Source organism: Anomaloglossus baeobatrachus, chromosome 9, assembly GCF_048569485.1.
Source record: "Anomaloglossus baeobatrachus isolate aAnoBae1 chromosome 9, aAnoBae1.hap1, whole genome shotgun sequence".
NCBI classification, from domain to species: Eukaryota; Metazoa; Chordata; class Amphibia; order Anura; family Aromobatidae; genus Anomaloglossus; species Anomaloglossus baeobatrachus.
Window position 1 is genome coordinate 203,066,301 of NC_134361.1, and position 16,654 is coordinate 203,082,954.

The following is a 16,654-nucleotide window of genomic DNA, read 5'->3' on the forward strand; positions in this document are numbered from 1 at the left end:
ATGAGTGATTAGTCCTTGGTATTGTAAGAGTGTTCACGTGAGGTGGGCGTCCGAGGCTGAACAGTCATTTAAGTACCAGATATGCATATATATTACAATATAGATAATTAAGCAGCATCCCTGGTGGGCTGGGGCAGTGATGAAATTTATATATTGGCTGTATTCCTGGAGGTCCAGGGCATTGTCAAGGTTGTATGTGTGTCCCTGATGGTCTGGGGTAGTGATGAGGTTGTATATGGTCTGTATCCCTGGTGGGCAGGGGCAGTGATGAGGTTTTATATGGTCTCTATTCCTTGTGGCCTGGGCATTGTCAAGGTTATATATGGTTTGAGGCAGTGATAAGGTTTATATGGTCTATATGCCTGGTGGTCTGGGGTAGTGATGAGGTTATAAATTGGCTGTACCTTGGTGGTCCAGGGCATTGTCAACGTTATATATGGTCTGTGTCCCTGGTGGTCTGGGGCAATGATGAGGTTTATATGGTCTATATGCCTAGCGATCTGGGGCAGTGACTAGGTTATATATGGTCTGTATCCCTGGTGGGCTGGGGCAGTGACTAGGTTATATATGGTCTGTATCCCTGGTGAGCTGGGGCAGTGACTAGGTTATATATGGTCTGTATCCATGGTGGTCTAGGGTAGTGATGAAGTAATATGGTCTGTGTCCCTGGTGGTCCGGGTTAGTGACTAGGTGATATATGTTAGTGACTAGGTAATATACAGATATCCCTGGTGGTCTGGAGTAGTGATGAGTTATATATGGTCTGTATTCCTGGTGGTCCAAGGCAATGATGAGGGTGTATATGGTCTATCCCTGGTGGTCTTGGTTAGTGATAAGATTGTATATGGTCTGTATCCCTGGTGGTCTGGGGCAATCAGGCAGCCGATTGTATAATCCCTGGTGGAGGGCCGTGGAATTGCTGCATTGAGTGTCCCCGTTCCTTCCCTGCAGTAATCCTATAGAGGAGCAGGGGGGATGGGGTGTGCTGTGAGCTGCACCGTTACCGTGTGGGACCTCCTGCAGCCGCCACCTCCTTCGCCTTCATCCTCGCTCTTTACCGTGTGTACGGACGTCACTTCTTTTCTTCCCATTCTCGCAGGTTCTCTGCCCAAGTGCGGATGTGTCTTCAGGGACCGGCAAGAGATCGCAGTGGAGGAAGGAGAAGGAGCACGGCTTGTATCGCTCGGATATAGAGGGGCTGGGGCTTTCTGCACAAGAGCTGCGGGATCCCGGATGCATTGTAAGTATCGGTGCCCACACATACCATGGCGGCAGCCGAGCCCTCTCTGCTGGGGTCTCTCTACAGATGGCTTCGGGCATGAAGGAGGCTCCTATAGACCTCATATGGTGGTGAAATCCTCAGACATGGCTGCCGTGTATCGCACGTCTCGCGTTCAGCATAATGAAGCGTCCTCATATATTGCTGTGTTTTTCATCAGGTCCTGGCTTTTAAAGAAGGGGAACAGAAGGAGAAGGCCGGCATCCTCAGGCTGCGGTCTATGAACTCCTCGCTGGAGCGAGGTTGTGTCTGTGTGTGCGGAGAGCCCGCCGGAGAGCTGATGCTGCGCTGCGAGCTCTGCCAGGACATGTTTCATGGGCTCTGTGTGCCCGGACCCAGACTCTCCGCCCATCGGGGGGCGCACGCGTCGCAATCTCTGGCCTGGTGGGAATGGGACAGTCGGTTTTTGTGTTCCCTCTGCGTGTGCTCCCGGCGACCTCGGCTGCAGACTATACTTTCTTTGCTGGTCGCCCTCCAGAAATTGTCGGTGCGCTTACCGGAAGGAGAGGCGCTGCAATGTCTAACGGAGCGGGCAATGAGCTGGCAGGATCGGGCTCGCAAGGTGATGGCAACGCCAGAAATATCCAATGCTGCTACAACCCTGACGGAGAAAAGACAGCGGGTACAGAAAGACCCCCAGGCCCTGAGGGAGACCACCCGCAACGAGCAGAACCCTGTAAGTAGCTCGCTTCACCGGGGTGGGAATCCTTCCCTCATTACCCAACGTTGTGTCATGGCGCGCCATACTGGAAGACTTGGAAGATACATCCACGCCCATGCTACCATGGATGTATCTGCTGGAAGTGGAAGTGATGGCGCCCCAACTACCGATTTTTGGCTCCATGATGGTTTACTGTCCCCCTGACAAAAGAAACTGGCAATAAAAAAAAAAATATAACTCTGTGCTCTACTCACCCTCCCTGGGTCCAGCTCCTGCTGCAGACTTTGTTGATGTTGATCGTCTTTGGCTGCAATATCACTGCTCATCATTGGGCTCTGCAGCTCATGTTACAAGTGAGCACAGTGATTGGCTGCTACTGTCACCGCTGCAGCCAGTCAGCAGAGTTGTTTACTTTTTTTTTTTCTAATTTTGGAGAATAATCTTTTGAAACCTTTTAAATATAATTGTTCTGTCCCCATACACACGTTGTCTGCCTCTTTCACAAGTCGGTGTTTTTTTCAGTACGTGTGGTCGTGTTTTCACACGGACACATGCAGACCCATTAAATTTAACCCTAGAATGCGCAAGCATAACAATCTACCATAGAAAACAAATGACCTAGCAGGCCTGCGAGGCCCCAGGTATGCGTTCTAGGGTTAAAGGGTTTGCGCACACGCCCATGTTTTCACCCCGTGTCCGTATGCTCCACACGACGACATGTCCACTTCTCTCCGGCAGCTCGGGTGTCACACGGACCACACACTGATGTGACTTACTGGAGAAAACATGTCACGTAAAAATTTAAAGCCTTTTTATACTCCCCTGTCTCCAGCACTGCTGTTACTTCCAGGCCGCTCATTATGCCTCATGAATATTCACTACAGTCACCGGATCGGAAGTAACAGCAGCGCCGGAGACTGGTAAGTAAATCCGCTGATGCTTATTATGTTTGTTGCTAAACTGTTTCCTGAATTTACTCCCAGGTTCCCCATGAGAATGGAGATGGTCATTCAGAGAACGGCACTTGTGCAATGCCAGGTAACCTCGACGCACGTTTCCCCTCCGACCACAACAGCGACAGCGTTGGATGTGCCTCCAATGTCCTCATGTATTCGCTTCTTCCTCCCAGATCTGGATGCGATGGCCGCTCTGCTCCCTCGTATCGACAGGACGCCCATTCTGGATATTTCTATCGGGTCTCGAACTTTGCTGGAGGACCTCATGTTAGAAGGGGACCTGCTTGAAGTCACACTTGAAGAAGAACTTAGCATTTCGAGGCTACTACTGGCATCACAGACGCCACCGGTGGAGAGGCTCCGGACGCTGATTGAGGTAATGCCAGGCTTCAAATGAAACCGAATGATTTAGTAATTTTTTTATTTTTGGCTCTTGAGTAGGGCAACACAATTGGAGAATGTCATGCCCACTCCCCTACATGATATGGATGGGGTGACTATCAATCACTTATTGTCTCTTAAGTCAGAAGTTTGTTACCTCTTTAGAGGTGAGGATTTTTTTCTGCCATGTTATACATATAGGTAGGGCTCTGCTTTATGACATATCTGCATTGAAGGTGACTGATCTGTGCAGCAAATGATTTCCTAATGTTGCCGGTTATAGATGTTTTAGTGCCAAAAATGTATAATTGGTAGAGGAAGGTTGGATTAGATGGACCTAGGTCTCTTTTTCAACCTATAACTATTCTCTAAGACATAAATTTAGGTTAGTTTTATATTGGCGACTGCTCAGTGCAAAAAAGGATTTCATTACATTGCCAGTTATAAACGGATTTTTGTGTACTCACCGTAATATCGTTTTCTCTTAGCCATCATTGGGGGACACAGGACCATGGGTGTTATGCTGCCTATCCATAGGAGGACACTAAGAAGATGCAAAAGACATTAGCTCCTCCTCTGCAGTATACACCCCCTGGCCGGGCCAGGCAGTCTCAGTTTTAGTATACAAGCAGTAGGAGAAAAAAATAGTAAGAACTTATCTCAACAGAGGAACATGAGAAAAAGAGAGTCATAACCAAATAAGGTACTGAGAGAACCAAGGCCCAACAGGGCAACAGGGTGGGTGCTGTGTCCCCCAATGATGGCTAAGAGAAAACTATTTCTTCGGCGCTCCATTGGGAGACCCAGACAATTGGGTGTATAGCTACTGCCTCCGGAGGCCACACAAAGTATTACACTGAAAAGTGTAAAGCCCCTCCCCTTCTGCCTATACACCCCCCGTGGGATCACGGGCTCCTCAGTTTTCATGCTTTGTGCGAAGGAGGCACACATGCACGCATAGCTCCACTGTTTAGTCAGCAGCAGCTGCTGACTATGTCGGATGGAAGAAAAGAGGGCCCATACTAGGGCCCCCAGCATGCTCCCTTCTCACCCCACTTTTGTCGGCGGTGTTTGTTAAGGTTGAGGTACCCATTGCGGGTACGGAGGCTGGAGCCCACATGCTGTTTTCCTTCCCCATCCCCTTAGGGCTCTGGGTGAAGTGGGATCCTATCGGTCTCCAGGCACTGAGGCCGAGCTCCATTCACAGCCCCTGGAATCGGCTGGACATGGAGCTGAGTATCGTCAGGGACAGGGCCCTGCTACATTAAGGTACTCTGTGTCCCCTTGCAAATCGCGCACACACACACCAGCATTGCTGGGTGTGTTAGTGCGCCGGGGGCAGCAGCGCGGCGCGCTTGTGCTATTACTCACTGCAGCTTTGCTGAGTGAGTTTATGTATTACGAACTGCCGCGCCGGCCGCTGCTGGCGGTTTTTTACACTGCGGCGCGGCTGGGACTTGTGGTGCGCCGGGGACTTCCGCGCTGGCCGTGCGTATACGACGGCCGCGCTTATAAATCGAGTCCCCGGCTTCTGCGGCCTAGTTTCGTTTCGTTCCCGCCCCCAGGCCTGCCAGTCAGGGGAAGGGCGGGACGCTGTTCAGAATGTCAGCGCCGAGGGCTGGAGTCTGCTTAGCATACTCCAGCCCCCCTCATTGAGCACAGTGGGACGCCAGTTTCCCGCACTTTGTCTGCGGCACGCCCACGGCCCGCCCCTCTTCACAGGACGCCGGCAGCCATTCCTGTTTACAGTCTGAGCTGGAGAGGGGAGACAAGCTCTGGGAGACCCAGACACGGGATTCTGGCGACCACACACCCGCTTTTGAGCGGGCGGTAAGCAGCACCTGAGGTGCTACCCCACTAGTGCCGAAGTGTTCATTTGTACTTTATGCTTGTATGTTATACATTGCACTGTACGGTCGCTATTCTTGGCTATATACCCTCCTAGATTGCTAGACAACAGCATGTCGTCCGCAAAAAGCAAGGGGGCCAAGGCACAGGCGTTCTATGCTGCTTGTACCGCTTGTGAGGCTGTTCTACCGGCAGGTGCCACTGACCCCCATTGTGTGCAATGTTCGGCCCCTGTAGCACTTGCTCAGCCGGGGTCTCTGCTAGAGGTGGCCCAAGGAGAACCACCTGTGAACACTGTCCAGGTGACAGGGACGGAGTTTGCAGTTTTTGCTGATAAATTGTCTGTGACTATGACTAAAATCCTAGAGACTTTGCAGTCCAGACCGGTAACTCAGCTCCCTGGCCCCCCTCATTTGGAACAAATCCGTGCTCCGGGGGGGTCTCATGCATCCCAGGGTGAAGGTTCTGACACGGACGACAGTCCCAGACAGCCTAAGCGAGCTCGCTGGGAGCGACCCTCGACTTCATCACACTGGTCAGGGTCCCAGCAGGAGGACTCTCTGTATGATGAGGCAGAGGTAGCTGCTCAGGATTCTGATACTGAGACCGCTCTCAATCTGGATACACCTGATGGTGACGCAATAGTGAATGATCTCATAGCGTCCATCAATAAAATGTTGGATATTTCTCCCCCAGCTCCTCCAGTGGAGGAGTCAGCTTCACAGCAGGAGAAATTCCATTTCAGGTATCCCAAGCGTAAATTGAGTACTTTTCTAGACCACTCTGACTTCAAAGAGGCAGTTCAGAAACACCACGCTTATCCTGATAAGCGTTTCTCCAAACGTCTTAAGGATACACGTTATCCCTTTCCCCCTGACGTGGTCAAGAGCTGGACCCAGTGTCCCAAGGTGGATCCCCCAATCTCCAGGCTTGCGGCTAGATCCATAGTTGCAGTGGAAGATGGGGCTTCACTTAAAGATGCCACTGACAGACAGATGGAGCTCTGGTTGAAATCCATCTATGAAGCTATCGGCGCGTCGTTTGCTCCAGCATTCGCAGCCGTATGGGCACTCCAAGCTATTTCAGCTGGTCTTGCGCAGATTGACACTGTCACACGTACATCTGTTCCTCAAGTAGCGTCCTTAACCTCTCAAATGTCTGCATTTGCGTCTTACGCTATTAATGCTGTCCTGGACTCTACGAGCCGTACGGCAGTGGCGTCCGCCAACTCCGTGGTTTTACGCAGAGCCTTGTGGTTAAGGGAATGGAAGGCAGATGCTGCTTCCAAGAAGTGCTTAACCAGTTTGCCATTTTCTGGGGACAGACTGTTTGGTGAGAGATTGGATGAAATCATTAAACAGTCCAAGGGTAAGGATTCTTCCTTACCTCAGCCCAGACCAAACAAACCCCAACAGAGGAAGGGACAGTCGAGGTTTCGGTCCTTTCGAGGCTCGGGCAGGTCCCAATTCTCCTCGTCCAAAAGGACTCAAAAGGATCAGAGGAGCTCAGATTCTTGGCGGACTCAGTCACGCCCAAAGAAAGCAGCCGGAGGATCCGCTACCAAGGCGGCTTCCTCATGACTTCCGGCCTCCTCCCTCCGCATCCTCGGTCGGTGGCAGGCTCTCCCGCTCTGGCGACATTTGGCTGCCACAGGTCAAAGACCGTTGGGTGAGAGACATTCTGTCTCACGGGTACAGGATAGAGTTCACTTCTCGTCCTCCAACTCGATTCTTCAGAACTTCTCCGCCTCCCGACCGAGCCGATGCTCTTCTGAAGGCGGTGTGCTCTCTAAAGGCAGAAGGAGTGGTGATCCCTGTTCCTCTTCAGGAGCAAGGTCACGGTTTTTACTCCAATTTGTTTGTGGTGCCAAAAAAGGACGGGTCTTTCCGTCCTGTTCTGGACCTAAAACTGCTCAACAAGCATGTGAAAACCAGGCGGTTCCGGATGGAATCCCTCCGCTCCGTCATCGCCTCAATGTCTCAAGGAGATTTCCTAGCATCAATAGACATCAAAGATGCTTATCTCCACGTGCCGATTGCTCCAGAGCACCAGCGTTTTCTACGCTTCGTTATAGCAGACGAACACCTTCAGTTTGTAGCCCTGCCTTTCGGGCTGGCGACAGCCCCACGGGTCTTCGCCAAAGTCATGGCAGCAGTAGTAGCAGTCCTGCACTCTCAGGGTCACTCTGTGATCCCTTACTTGGACGATCTACTTGTCAAGGCACCCTCTCAAGAGGCGTGCCAACACAGCCTGAACGTTGCGCTGGAGACTCTCGAGTTTCGGGTGGATCATCAACTTTTCAAAGTCAAATCTGACCCCGACCCAATCGATAACATATCTTGGCATGGAGTTTCATACTCTCTCAGCGATAGTGATGCTTCCGCTGGACAAACAGCGTTCACTACAGACAGGGGTGCAATTTCTCCTTCAGGGCCAGTCGCACCCCTTGAGACGCCTCATGCACTTCTTGGGGAAGATGGTAGCTGCAATGGAGGCAGTCCCTTTCGCGCAGTTTCACCTGCGTCCACTACAATGGGACATTCTCCGCCAATGGGATGGGAAGTCGACGTCCCTAGACAGGAACGTCTCCCTTTCTCAGGCGGCCAAGGATTCTCTTCAGTGGTGGCTTCTTCCCACCTCATTGTCAATAGGAAAGTCTTTCCTACCCCCATCCTGGGCGGTGATCACGACGGACGCGAGTCTGTCAGGGTGGGGAGCAGTTTTTCTCCACCACAGGGCTCAAGGTACGTGGACTCAGCAGGAGTCCACCCTTCAGATCAATGTTCTGGAAATCAGGGCAGTGTATCTGGCCCTACTAGCCTTCCAACAGTGGCTGGAAGGCAAGCAGATCCGAATACAGTCGGACAACTCCACAGCGGTGGCATACATCAACCACCAGGGCGGGACACGCAGTCGACAAGCCTTCCAGAAAGTCCGGCGGATTCTGATGTGGGTGGAAGACACGGCATCCACCATATCCGCAGTTCACATCCCGGGCGTAGAAAACTGGGAAGCAGACTTTCTCAGTCGCCAGGGCATGGACGCAGCGGAATGGTCCCTTCACCCGGACGTGTTTCAGGAGATCTGTCACCGCTGGGGGATGCCGGACGTCGACCTAATGGCGTCCCGGCACAACAACAAAGTCCCGGCTTTCATGGCACGGTCTCACGATCAAAGGGCTCTGGCGGCGGACGCCTTAGTTCAAGATTGGTCGCAGTTCCGGCTTCCTTATGTGTTTCCACCTCTGGCACTGTTGCCCAGAGTGCTACGCAAGATCAGGTCCGACTGCCGCCGCGCCATCCTGGTCGCTCCAGACTGGCCAAGAAGGTCGTGGTACCCAGATCTGTGGCATCTCACGGTGGGTCAACCGTGGGCACTTCCAGACCGACCAGACTTGCTGTCTCAAGGGCCGTTTTTCCATCTGAATTCTGCGGCCCTGAACCTGACTGTGTGGCCATTGAGTCCTGGATCCTAGCGTCTTCTGGATTATCTCAAGAGGTCATTACCACCATGAGACAGGCTAGGAAACCAACGTCCGCCAAGATCTACCACAGGACGTGGAAGATATTCTTATCTTGGTGCTCTACTCGGGGAGTTTCTCCCTGGCCGTTTGCATTGCCTACTTTTCTTTCCTTCCTGCAATCCGGGTTGGAAAAAGGTTTGTCGCTCGGCTCCCTTAAAGGACAGGTCTCAGCGCTATCTGTATTTTTTCAGAAGCGCCTAGCACGACTTCCTCAGGTACGCACGTTCCTGCAAGGGGTGTGTCATATAGTCCCTCCTTACAAGCGGCCGTTAGAACCCTGTTCAGATCCCAGGGCTCTAATTGCTCTCCAGAAGCCGCCTTTCGAGCCTATGAGGGATGTTTCCCTTTCTCGCCTTTCGCAGAAAGTGACCTTTCTAGTAGCGGTCACGTCTCTTCGGAGAGTGTCCGAGCTAGCAGCGCTGTCATGCAAATCTCCCTTCCTGGTGTTTCACCAGGATAAGGTGGTTCTGCGCCCGATTCCGGAGTTTCTCCCTAAGGTGGTATCCCCCTTTCATCTCAATCAGGATATCTCCTTACCTTCTTTGTGTCCGCATCCAGTTCATCAATGTGAAAAGGATTTGCATTTGTTGGATCTGGTGAGAGCACTCAGAATCTACATTTCCCGCACGGCGCCTCTGCGCCGCTCGGATGCACTCTTTGTCCTTGTCGCTGGTCAGCGTAAAGGGTCGCAAGCTTCCAAGTCCACCCTGGCTCGGTGGATCAAGGAACCAATTCTTGAAGCCTACCGTTCTGCTGGGCTTCCGGTTCCCTCAGGGCTGAAGGCCCATTCTACCAGAGCCGTGGGTGCGTCCTGGGCGTTACGGCACCAGGCTACGGCTCAGCAGGTGTGCCAGGCAGCTACCTGGTCGAGTCTGCACACTTTCACCAAGCATTATCAAGTGCATACCTACGCTTCGGCGGACGCCAGCCTAGGTAGACGAGTCCTGCAGGCGGCGATTGCCTCCATGTAGGAAAGGGCTGTTTTACGGCCCTAACATGAGGTATTATTTTACCCACCCAGGGACTGCTTTTGGACGTCCCAATTGTCTGGGTCTCCCAATGGAGCGCCGAAGAAGAAGGGAATTTTGTTTACTTACCGTAAATTCCTTTTCTTCTAGCTCCAATTGGGAGACCCAGCACCCGCCCTGTTTCCTTTGGGTTTTTTGGTTTTTTCGGGTACACATGTTGTTCATGTTCAATGGTTTCAGTTCTCCGATATTCCCTCGGAGTGAATTTGTTTAAACCAGTTATTGGCTTTCCTCCTTCTTGCTTTTGCACTAAAACTGAGGAGCCCGTGATCCCACGGGGGGTGTATAGGCAGAAGGGGAGGGGCTTTACACTTTTAGTGTAATACTTTGTGTGGCCTCCGGAGGCAGTAGCTATACACCCAATTGTCTGGGTCTCCCAATTGGAGCTAGAAGAAAAGGAATTTACGGTAAGTAAACAAAATTCCCTTCTTTACGGTGAGTACACAAAAATCCGGATTTCTCTGACGCCTCATTGGGGGGACACAGGACCATGGGATGTCCTAAAGCAGTCCATGGGTGGGAAAAATAAAAGAAGACAACACAACCAAAGGACTAGGAACCAGTCACAGACAGCCTGGAGCGCCTACTGAGAGAGGTGCTCTACTGCTGTTTGCAGAATTTTCCTACCCAGATTTGCCTCAGCTGAAACCTGGGTATGGACTCTGTAATGCTTTGAAAACGTATGTAGGCTAGACCAGGTCGCAGCCTTACACCTCTGTTCCACTGAAGCCTGATGCCGAATGGCCCACGAAGCGCCAACTCCTCACGTGGAATGAGCCCGCAGCCCACTAGGAATGGGCTTGAGTTGCAGGCAGACTTCCTGGATCGCAGAGCGAATCCAGCGAGCCAGCGTCGCCTTTGAAGCTGCCGGTCCCTTCTTAGGCCCCTCAGGAATGACGAACAAAGAGTTCGTTTTCCTAAAAGGGGCTGTCCTGGATATGTAATATTTGAGAGCTCTGACGAGGTCTAACGAATGCAGAGACCTTTCCACCCTATGAACTGGGTGTGAACAAAAGGAAGGCAGAACAATGTCCTCGTTCAAATGAAACTGGGTAGGAACCTTTGGAAGAAAATCCGGAAGGGGGCGCAGAACCACCTTGTCATGGTGAAAAATCAGAAAAGGCTTGCGGCAAGAGTGCTGCCAGCTCTGAAACCTGTCTGATGGATGTAATTGCCACCAGGAATGTTACCTTCCAGGACGCGAGCGAGACGGAGGACGTAGAAGGCAGCGTACCGCTTGTCGAAGAGCGATCGCCTTGTCCTGAGGGAGATAGCTCAAGCCCCGACGGGTGTCCAGGTACTTGCCCAGGAAGGTGATGGATCGTGATGGGACCGGGGATGATTTGCCTAGATTCAGTAGCCACCCTAAGCGGGATAGGGTGTCCACGGTGTACACTGAGCAGTCGCGGAAGGAGGGGGCCTTGATGAGGAGGTCGTCCAAGTAAGGGAGAACGACTACTCCCCTGAAGTGAAGGACGCTCATGGCGGCCGCCGTGACTTTTGTGAAGACCCTTGGTGCGGTGGCAACGCCGAAGGGTAGGGCTACGAATTGAAAATGGGAGTCCTGAACCGCGAAGCGGAGGAACTTTTGGTGATCTGGAGCGATAGGTATGTGCAGGTACGCGTCCTTGATATCTATGGAGGCGAGGAATTCCCCTTCGACCATGGATGCAATAATGGACCTTAGGGACTCCATTCTGAATCGCCGTACGTGCACATGTTTGTTCAGGTGTTTGAGGTCCAGGATGGGTCGAACTGACCCATGCTTTTTGGAGACCACAAAGAGGTTGGAATAAAAACCCCTGAACTTCTCGTCGTCCGGGACGGGTATTATCACTCCTGCTGTTTGGAGCGAGTGGATTGCTGATAGAGCCTTGCGTCGTTTTCGACTCTTTGGGGGTTTGAGAGAGAGAGAGAGAACAGACTCTGGGGTCAGGTCCGAATTCTATGTGGTAACCGGAAGACACAAGGTCTCGCACCCATTTGTCGTCTGAGGCGGCAGCCCAGATGTGTTGAAAGAGCCGCAGTCTACCTCCTACAATGAGTGTGTCTTCCGGGGCCCCGAAGGAGTCGTGAGGGGGGAAAATGTCGTGGACGAGTCTGGGTTTCGGGGAGAGCTGAGGTGGTCTGTGCCTGCGTAGTCCGCGGCTAGTGGCGGGGGCAGAGCGGGATGTCGACCAACCAAATGAGTTCCGAAAGGAGCGGAACGAGGACTGTGGACGTCTGGTGAAGGACGTCCTGGACGTCCGCTGGGGGAGGGAGGTACTCTTTCCTCCCGTGGCATCAGAAATGAGCTTGTCCAGACATTCGCCAAACAATCGGTCTGGAAAAAAGGGAAGGCCCGTGAGAGACTTCTTGGAGGCAGAGTCCGCTCGCCATTGTCTGAGCCAGAGAGCTCTATGGATGACTATGGTATTTGAGGCGGCAAAAGCTGCGCAGGTAGCAGCATCAATGGAGGCCTGCATGAGGTACTCCGCCGCAGCAGCAATTTTGAGCTGTTACCTCTGTGAAGGTATGAGGGAATTGGGATTCCTCAAGCGAAGTATTAAGGGATTCTGCCCAGACCGAGATCGCCTTTGCGACCCACACAGAGGCAAAGGGGGGCGAGAGGGAGGAACCCGCAGCCTCAAAGGCAGAGCGGGCGAGGTGCTCTACCTGTCTGTCTGTCGGGTCCTTGATGGAGGAACAATCGGGTAAAGACAGGAGCGTCTTTGTGGTAAGGCGGGAGACCGGGGGGTCGACCGAGGGTGGATCGGCCCAGCCCTTAGGGGCAGGTGAGGCAAAAGGGTACCGGGACTCCATGAGTTTACGGTTACCGAAGCGCCTGTCAGGCTTCTCCCTTTGCTTTGTGAGGATATCCTGAAACTCTGGGTGATCAGCGAAAACCTTTTGGGGTTTCCTTGCCCTCTTAAAGGAGACTACATGCTCAGTGGTAGTGGATGGGGTATCTTCCACATGCAGAGTTTGGTTGATTGCTGCTATAAGGGGGTTGATTGCTGCTATAAGGAAGTCTATTGCAGTTTGATCATCTGGGGAGGATGAAACCAAGGAATCCTCCTGGTATAAACAGCATTCTCCCTCCTCCAGCTCTTCAGATGCCGTGGAGCGTGTGGGAGAGCCTGCCCTGTGTGCTCCCGAGTGAGCGCCTTGGGGGCCATGAGAGAGTGCTGGAGACACCCGGCCTTTTGCTCTTTTCCTGATCCCTGCAACCAGTGAAGCATGGGCCCGGATTACCTCAGAAGGACCCTCCATAGGGGTATCCTCAGGCTGCGTTCCGTCCAGGGACCCAGAAGGGTGTGGAGGACGACATTGCATAGCCAGCACCAGGTTCTTTGACAGTTTTTCCATGGATTGGGACAGAAACTGTGCCCATTCCGGTGGGCTGGGAGCCCTAGGCTGTGGGTTGACGGTTGCGGCGGGGGGGGGGGGGGGCTATAGGGGCACAGGACTCACAGAGAGAAGAGGTGTGTTTACGTGGTAGCTCAGCGTGGCAGGCAGTGCAGGCTGAATAATAGAATATGTGAGCCTTAGTACTCTTAGTACCCTTAGAGTTCTGCATATTCCTAATAGGAGTATGCCAGGAGGGGGAGCAATGATCTGCAGAGCTACAAGTGAAGCAGTGGGAAGAAAGGATTGTATTTGCTTCGGTGTACCTCACCAGAATCAGCCGATGGCCCTTCGTCCTCAGGAAGGAGTAAGCCCGCTCTGTGGAGATCTTCACGCGCTTTTCTGGGGGGAGCGCGGGGCTTATCGCGGCCCGCGGGAGGGCGGGGCTTAGCGCTAAAAGAGCGCCAAGAAGAAGTCAGTGTGCCCCCCTGCTGTCGGTAGTAAAAAAAAAACAAAAAAAAAAAAACAACAAAAAACTCGGAAGAGAGCTTCTGTGACAGTTTTTCTCCCCCTCCCTCCAGTCAGCACACAGCTATGGTGGGAATAAAGACTGTAAATTCAGCAGTCCTGGGAGCCTTCCCTGCACAGTCTTTCTCCCTTTGTCTGGGAAACCAGTCGGGGGATCTCACCTTAACACTGCCTCAGTCCAGGCAGTGGAAATAGCAGAGTCAGCCACACAGGTGCAATGTATCAACTCAGAGCCTGCAAAAAGGAGCTGAGGAATTGTGCCTCTGCCCTGGGCTCTGGAAAATTGGTGTCTGTGGGACCCGTCGTCCAGTAAAAAGCAGCCCAGGATCCAGCGTCGCAGGAGGGGGTACGTGGAGGCGACACTTCACGTTCCCGCCCGTTAATGGTATTGGGAGATCGGTCCCTAGGGGGAACAGTCGCCCTCAAAAAATAACAAAACCTTGAAAGGATGTGCCTCCTACAGACACTAAGCTAAAACTGAGGTTGCCTGGCCCGGCCAGGGGGTGTATACTGCAGAGGAGGAGCTAATGTCTTTTGCATCTACTTAGTGTCCTCCTATGGATAGGCAGCATAACACCCATGGTCCTGTGTCCCCCAATGAGGCGTCAGAGAAAGATGTTTTAGTGATTAAAAATGTATAATTGGTAGAGGAAGGTTGCATTAGCTGGACCTAGGTCTCTCTTTCAACCTATAACTATTCTAAACTATTTAAGATTTATCCGCATTGGAGGTGAGCTTCACATTGGTGACTGTTCTGTGCAACAAAGGCTTTCCCAACGTTGCCGGTTATAGAGGTTTTAGTGACCAAAAATGGATAACTGGTGGTGGAAGGTTTAACTAGATGGACCGAGGGCTTGAACTATTCTCCACTATTCTTTTGGACATATCCTCGTTGGAGGGGAGTTTTATATTGGTGACTGCTCTGTGCAACAAAGGCTTTCCCAACGTTGCCGGTTATAGAGGTTTTAGTGACCAAAAATGGTTAACTGGTGGCGGAAGGTTGAATTAAATTGACCTCTGTCTTTTTTTATTTATTTTTTTTTTTTATCCAACCTATAACTATTCTCAACTATTCTTTAAGACTTATATTGGTGACTGCTCTGTGAAACAAAGGATTTCCCAATGTTGCCGGTTATAGATGTTTTAGTGTCCAAAAATGGATAACTAGTGGAGTAAGGTTGAATTAGATGGACCTAGGTCTTTCAACCCATAACTATTCTCAAAACCTGAATCTCTTGTCTGGCTTTTCTCCCAACAGATAGAACGGTGCGAACGAAGAGCCAGCCGACTGAAAGGAAAAGACCATGAAAAGAAGAAAAAGAGAAGGAGCGAGAGGACGGAGGGTAATTACCTGCCCCCATCTCTCCAGAAAGAGGAGCTAGGACCAAAGAGAAGCCGCAGTGACCGACCTCAGGACACGGAGAAGGAGAGTCTGAGGAAAGTTGGGGCTGAAAGTAATCAGAATGGAGAGGTGAGAAATGGTTCCCGGCCCTAATGTCCTTTCTTATGATCCATCGGTCCAATATTTTAGTGGTTTGTACATACGGTCTATATTCAGGACCGGCAATTAATGCCTCTTAACCCGTTTTCTTTCTTGCCAGCAGCGCTTGTGACACTCGGCAATGATGCCCTGACACTATAAGAATCGGGACAGTAACACTCCCCACCAGACATGAGTTTTACCTCGCTGATGAATGGTCAGAGGCGGCTGTAGGGGGCGACGAGACCGAGAAAAACCCCTCTACCTCTTACACCGCTCTCTCTATTCTACACACTCGTCTCCCGGAAAGGGAGGGGAGGAACTTCTTCTTTCTGGGGACTCCGAGTGGAAGCTGGTGCTACTTCTTCATGACAGATGGCAAAACTTTGCATAAAAGACTCGAGGACGCCGAGATCTTCTCGTCCTCTTCTTGCTGACGTCAAGCAATTAACTCCAGTTGGAGACACGATGCAAATCCTGGCAAGTTTTCCCCCCATAGATCCTGCAGGGTGAGGTCCGGCCCTGGCAAAGCATGTGATGTCACACAGAACCGAAACCAGCGTCGGGTGCCGCATTGGGCCGGGGGGACGTCTGTCAGTAAGGAAGCTATAGCAAGTGGTCTGGGTGGGGGCACCACCTTTTATTTATTCCCTTCTCCTTTGTGGTTTATAGTTTCACTAACTGCCCCGCTTCCTTCCTGTATGACCCAATAGTTCAGGATCCAGGGGCGCTCTGCACTTCCCATCCCTGTAAATCACGTTCACTTTGTTGAAAACACTTTTTTTTTTTGTTTAAAGAAAAAAAAAAAGAAAAAAAATAATAATAATTTCTAGAAAATGTAAAAACAAAAAAAAAATTTTCCCTGAAGTCTCCATTCCGGAGAATTATCTTTTCTGACGTGTAGAAATAAAGGTTAGAGGTTTTTGGACGCTGTCTCGGTTTGCTTTGCCAGGCAAACTCCTAAGTTGTGTTATACCTCAGTATTGCAGATGTTTATTTTACATATATGTATGTTTCGCAGGATTGCAACCTCTGGGGACTCCAGATTATTTTTTTTTGTTTTTTTCTTTCCAGAAAGATCTAACTTATTACTGTCCTTTGACTGGAAGTATTTCTTTATATTTAGGTTCAGTTAACTGGTAATAACAGTTCGTACTAGGTGACGCTCTGAATATTTCATTTATTTTATTTTTAATTTTTTTTTTTCAATAATTCATAAAGATCTGTCAAATCACACTGGCTTGTTGAATGGTCCCTTAAAAAAAACAAACAAAAAAAAAACCATTTTTTGTGATATTTACGTGGGTTTTTACACCATTGGATGATTAGGTGTATAGTTTATACTGGCAGAGGTGGCACTATAAAGGTAAGTTGGGCCGGTGACTTCACATCTACAGATATCTGCCAGTCGTTCAAGTGTTAGTTATGGTGTATTGGTCCTGTTTTTCGATTAGGATAAGCGCATAATACCTGCCACTTGCCTACTAGAGCCGGCAGATGTGTAAATGTCATCGGCCCCGCTCACCTCCAGACACCCTGCAGAAATGAGCGGAGCTGGATGAGTCCTCTAAGGCCTCGGTTCCACTTGCGGTTTGCACGGACGGGTGCAATCTTGATAAAACGTCGGATTGCTCTCACTATGA

General features: G+C 51.1%; 1 protein-coding gene across 2 annotated transcripts in view; it reads left to right on the plus strand.

Annotated features, from left to right (window-relative positions):
* KDM5C (lysine demethylase 5C) overlaps positions 1 to 16,245 on the plus strand; it is a 106,860-nt gene extending 90,615 nt beyond the window's left edge. For both annotated transcript variants that reach the window (XM_075324276.1, XM_075324277.1), the window contains 6 exons: positions 1,100 to 1,240; positions 1,440 to 1,955; positions 2,924 to 2,978; positions 3,070 to 3,272; positions 14,790 to 15,002; positions 15,133 to 16,245. In XM_075324276.1, the coding sequence (XP_075180391.1) occupies positions 1,100 to 1,240; positions 1,440 to 1,955; positions 2,924 to 2,978; positions 3,070 to 3,272; positions 14,790 to 15,002; positions 15,133 to 15,144 (1,140 nt within the window). In that variant the 3' untranslated portion in view covers positions 15,145 to 16,245. The remainder of the gene's footprint in view (positions 1 to 1,099; positions 1,241 to 1,439; positions 1,956 to 2,923; positions 2,979 to 3,069; positions 3,273 to 14,789; positions 15,003 to 15,132) is intronic.
* Positions 16,246 to 16,654: the final 409 nt, after the last annotated feature.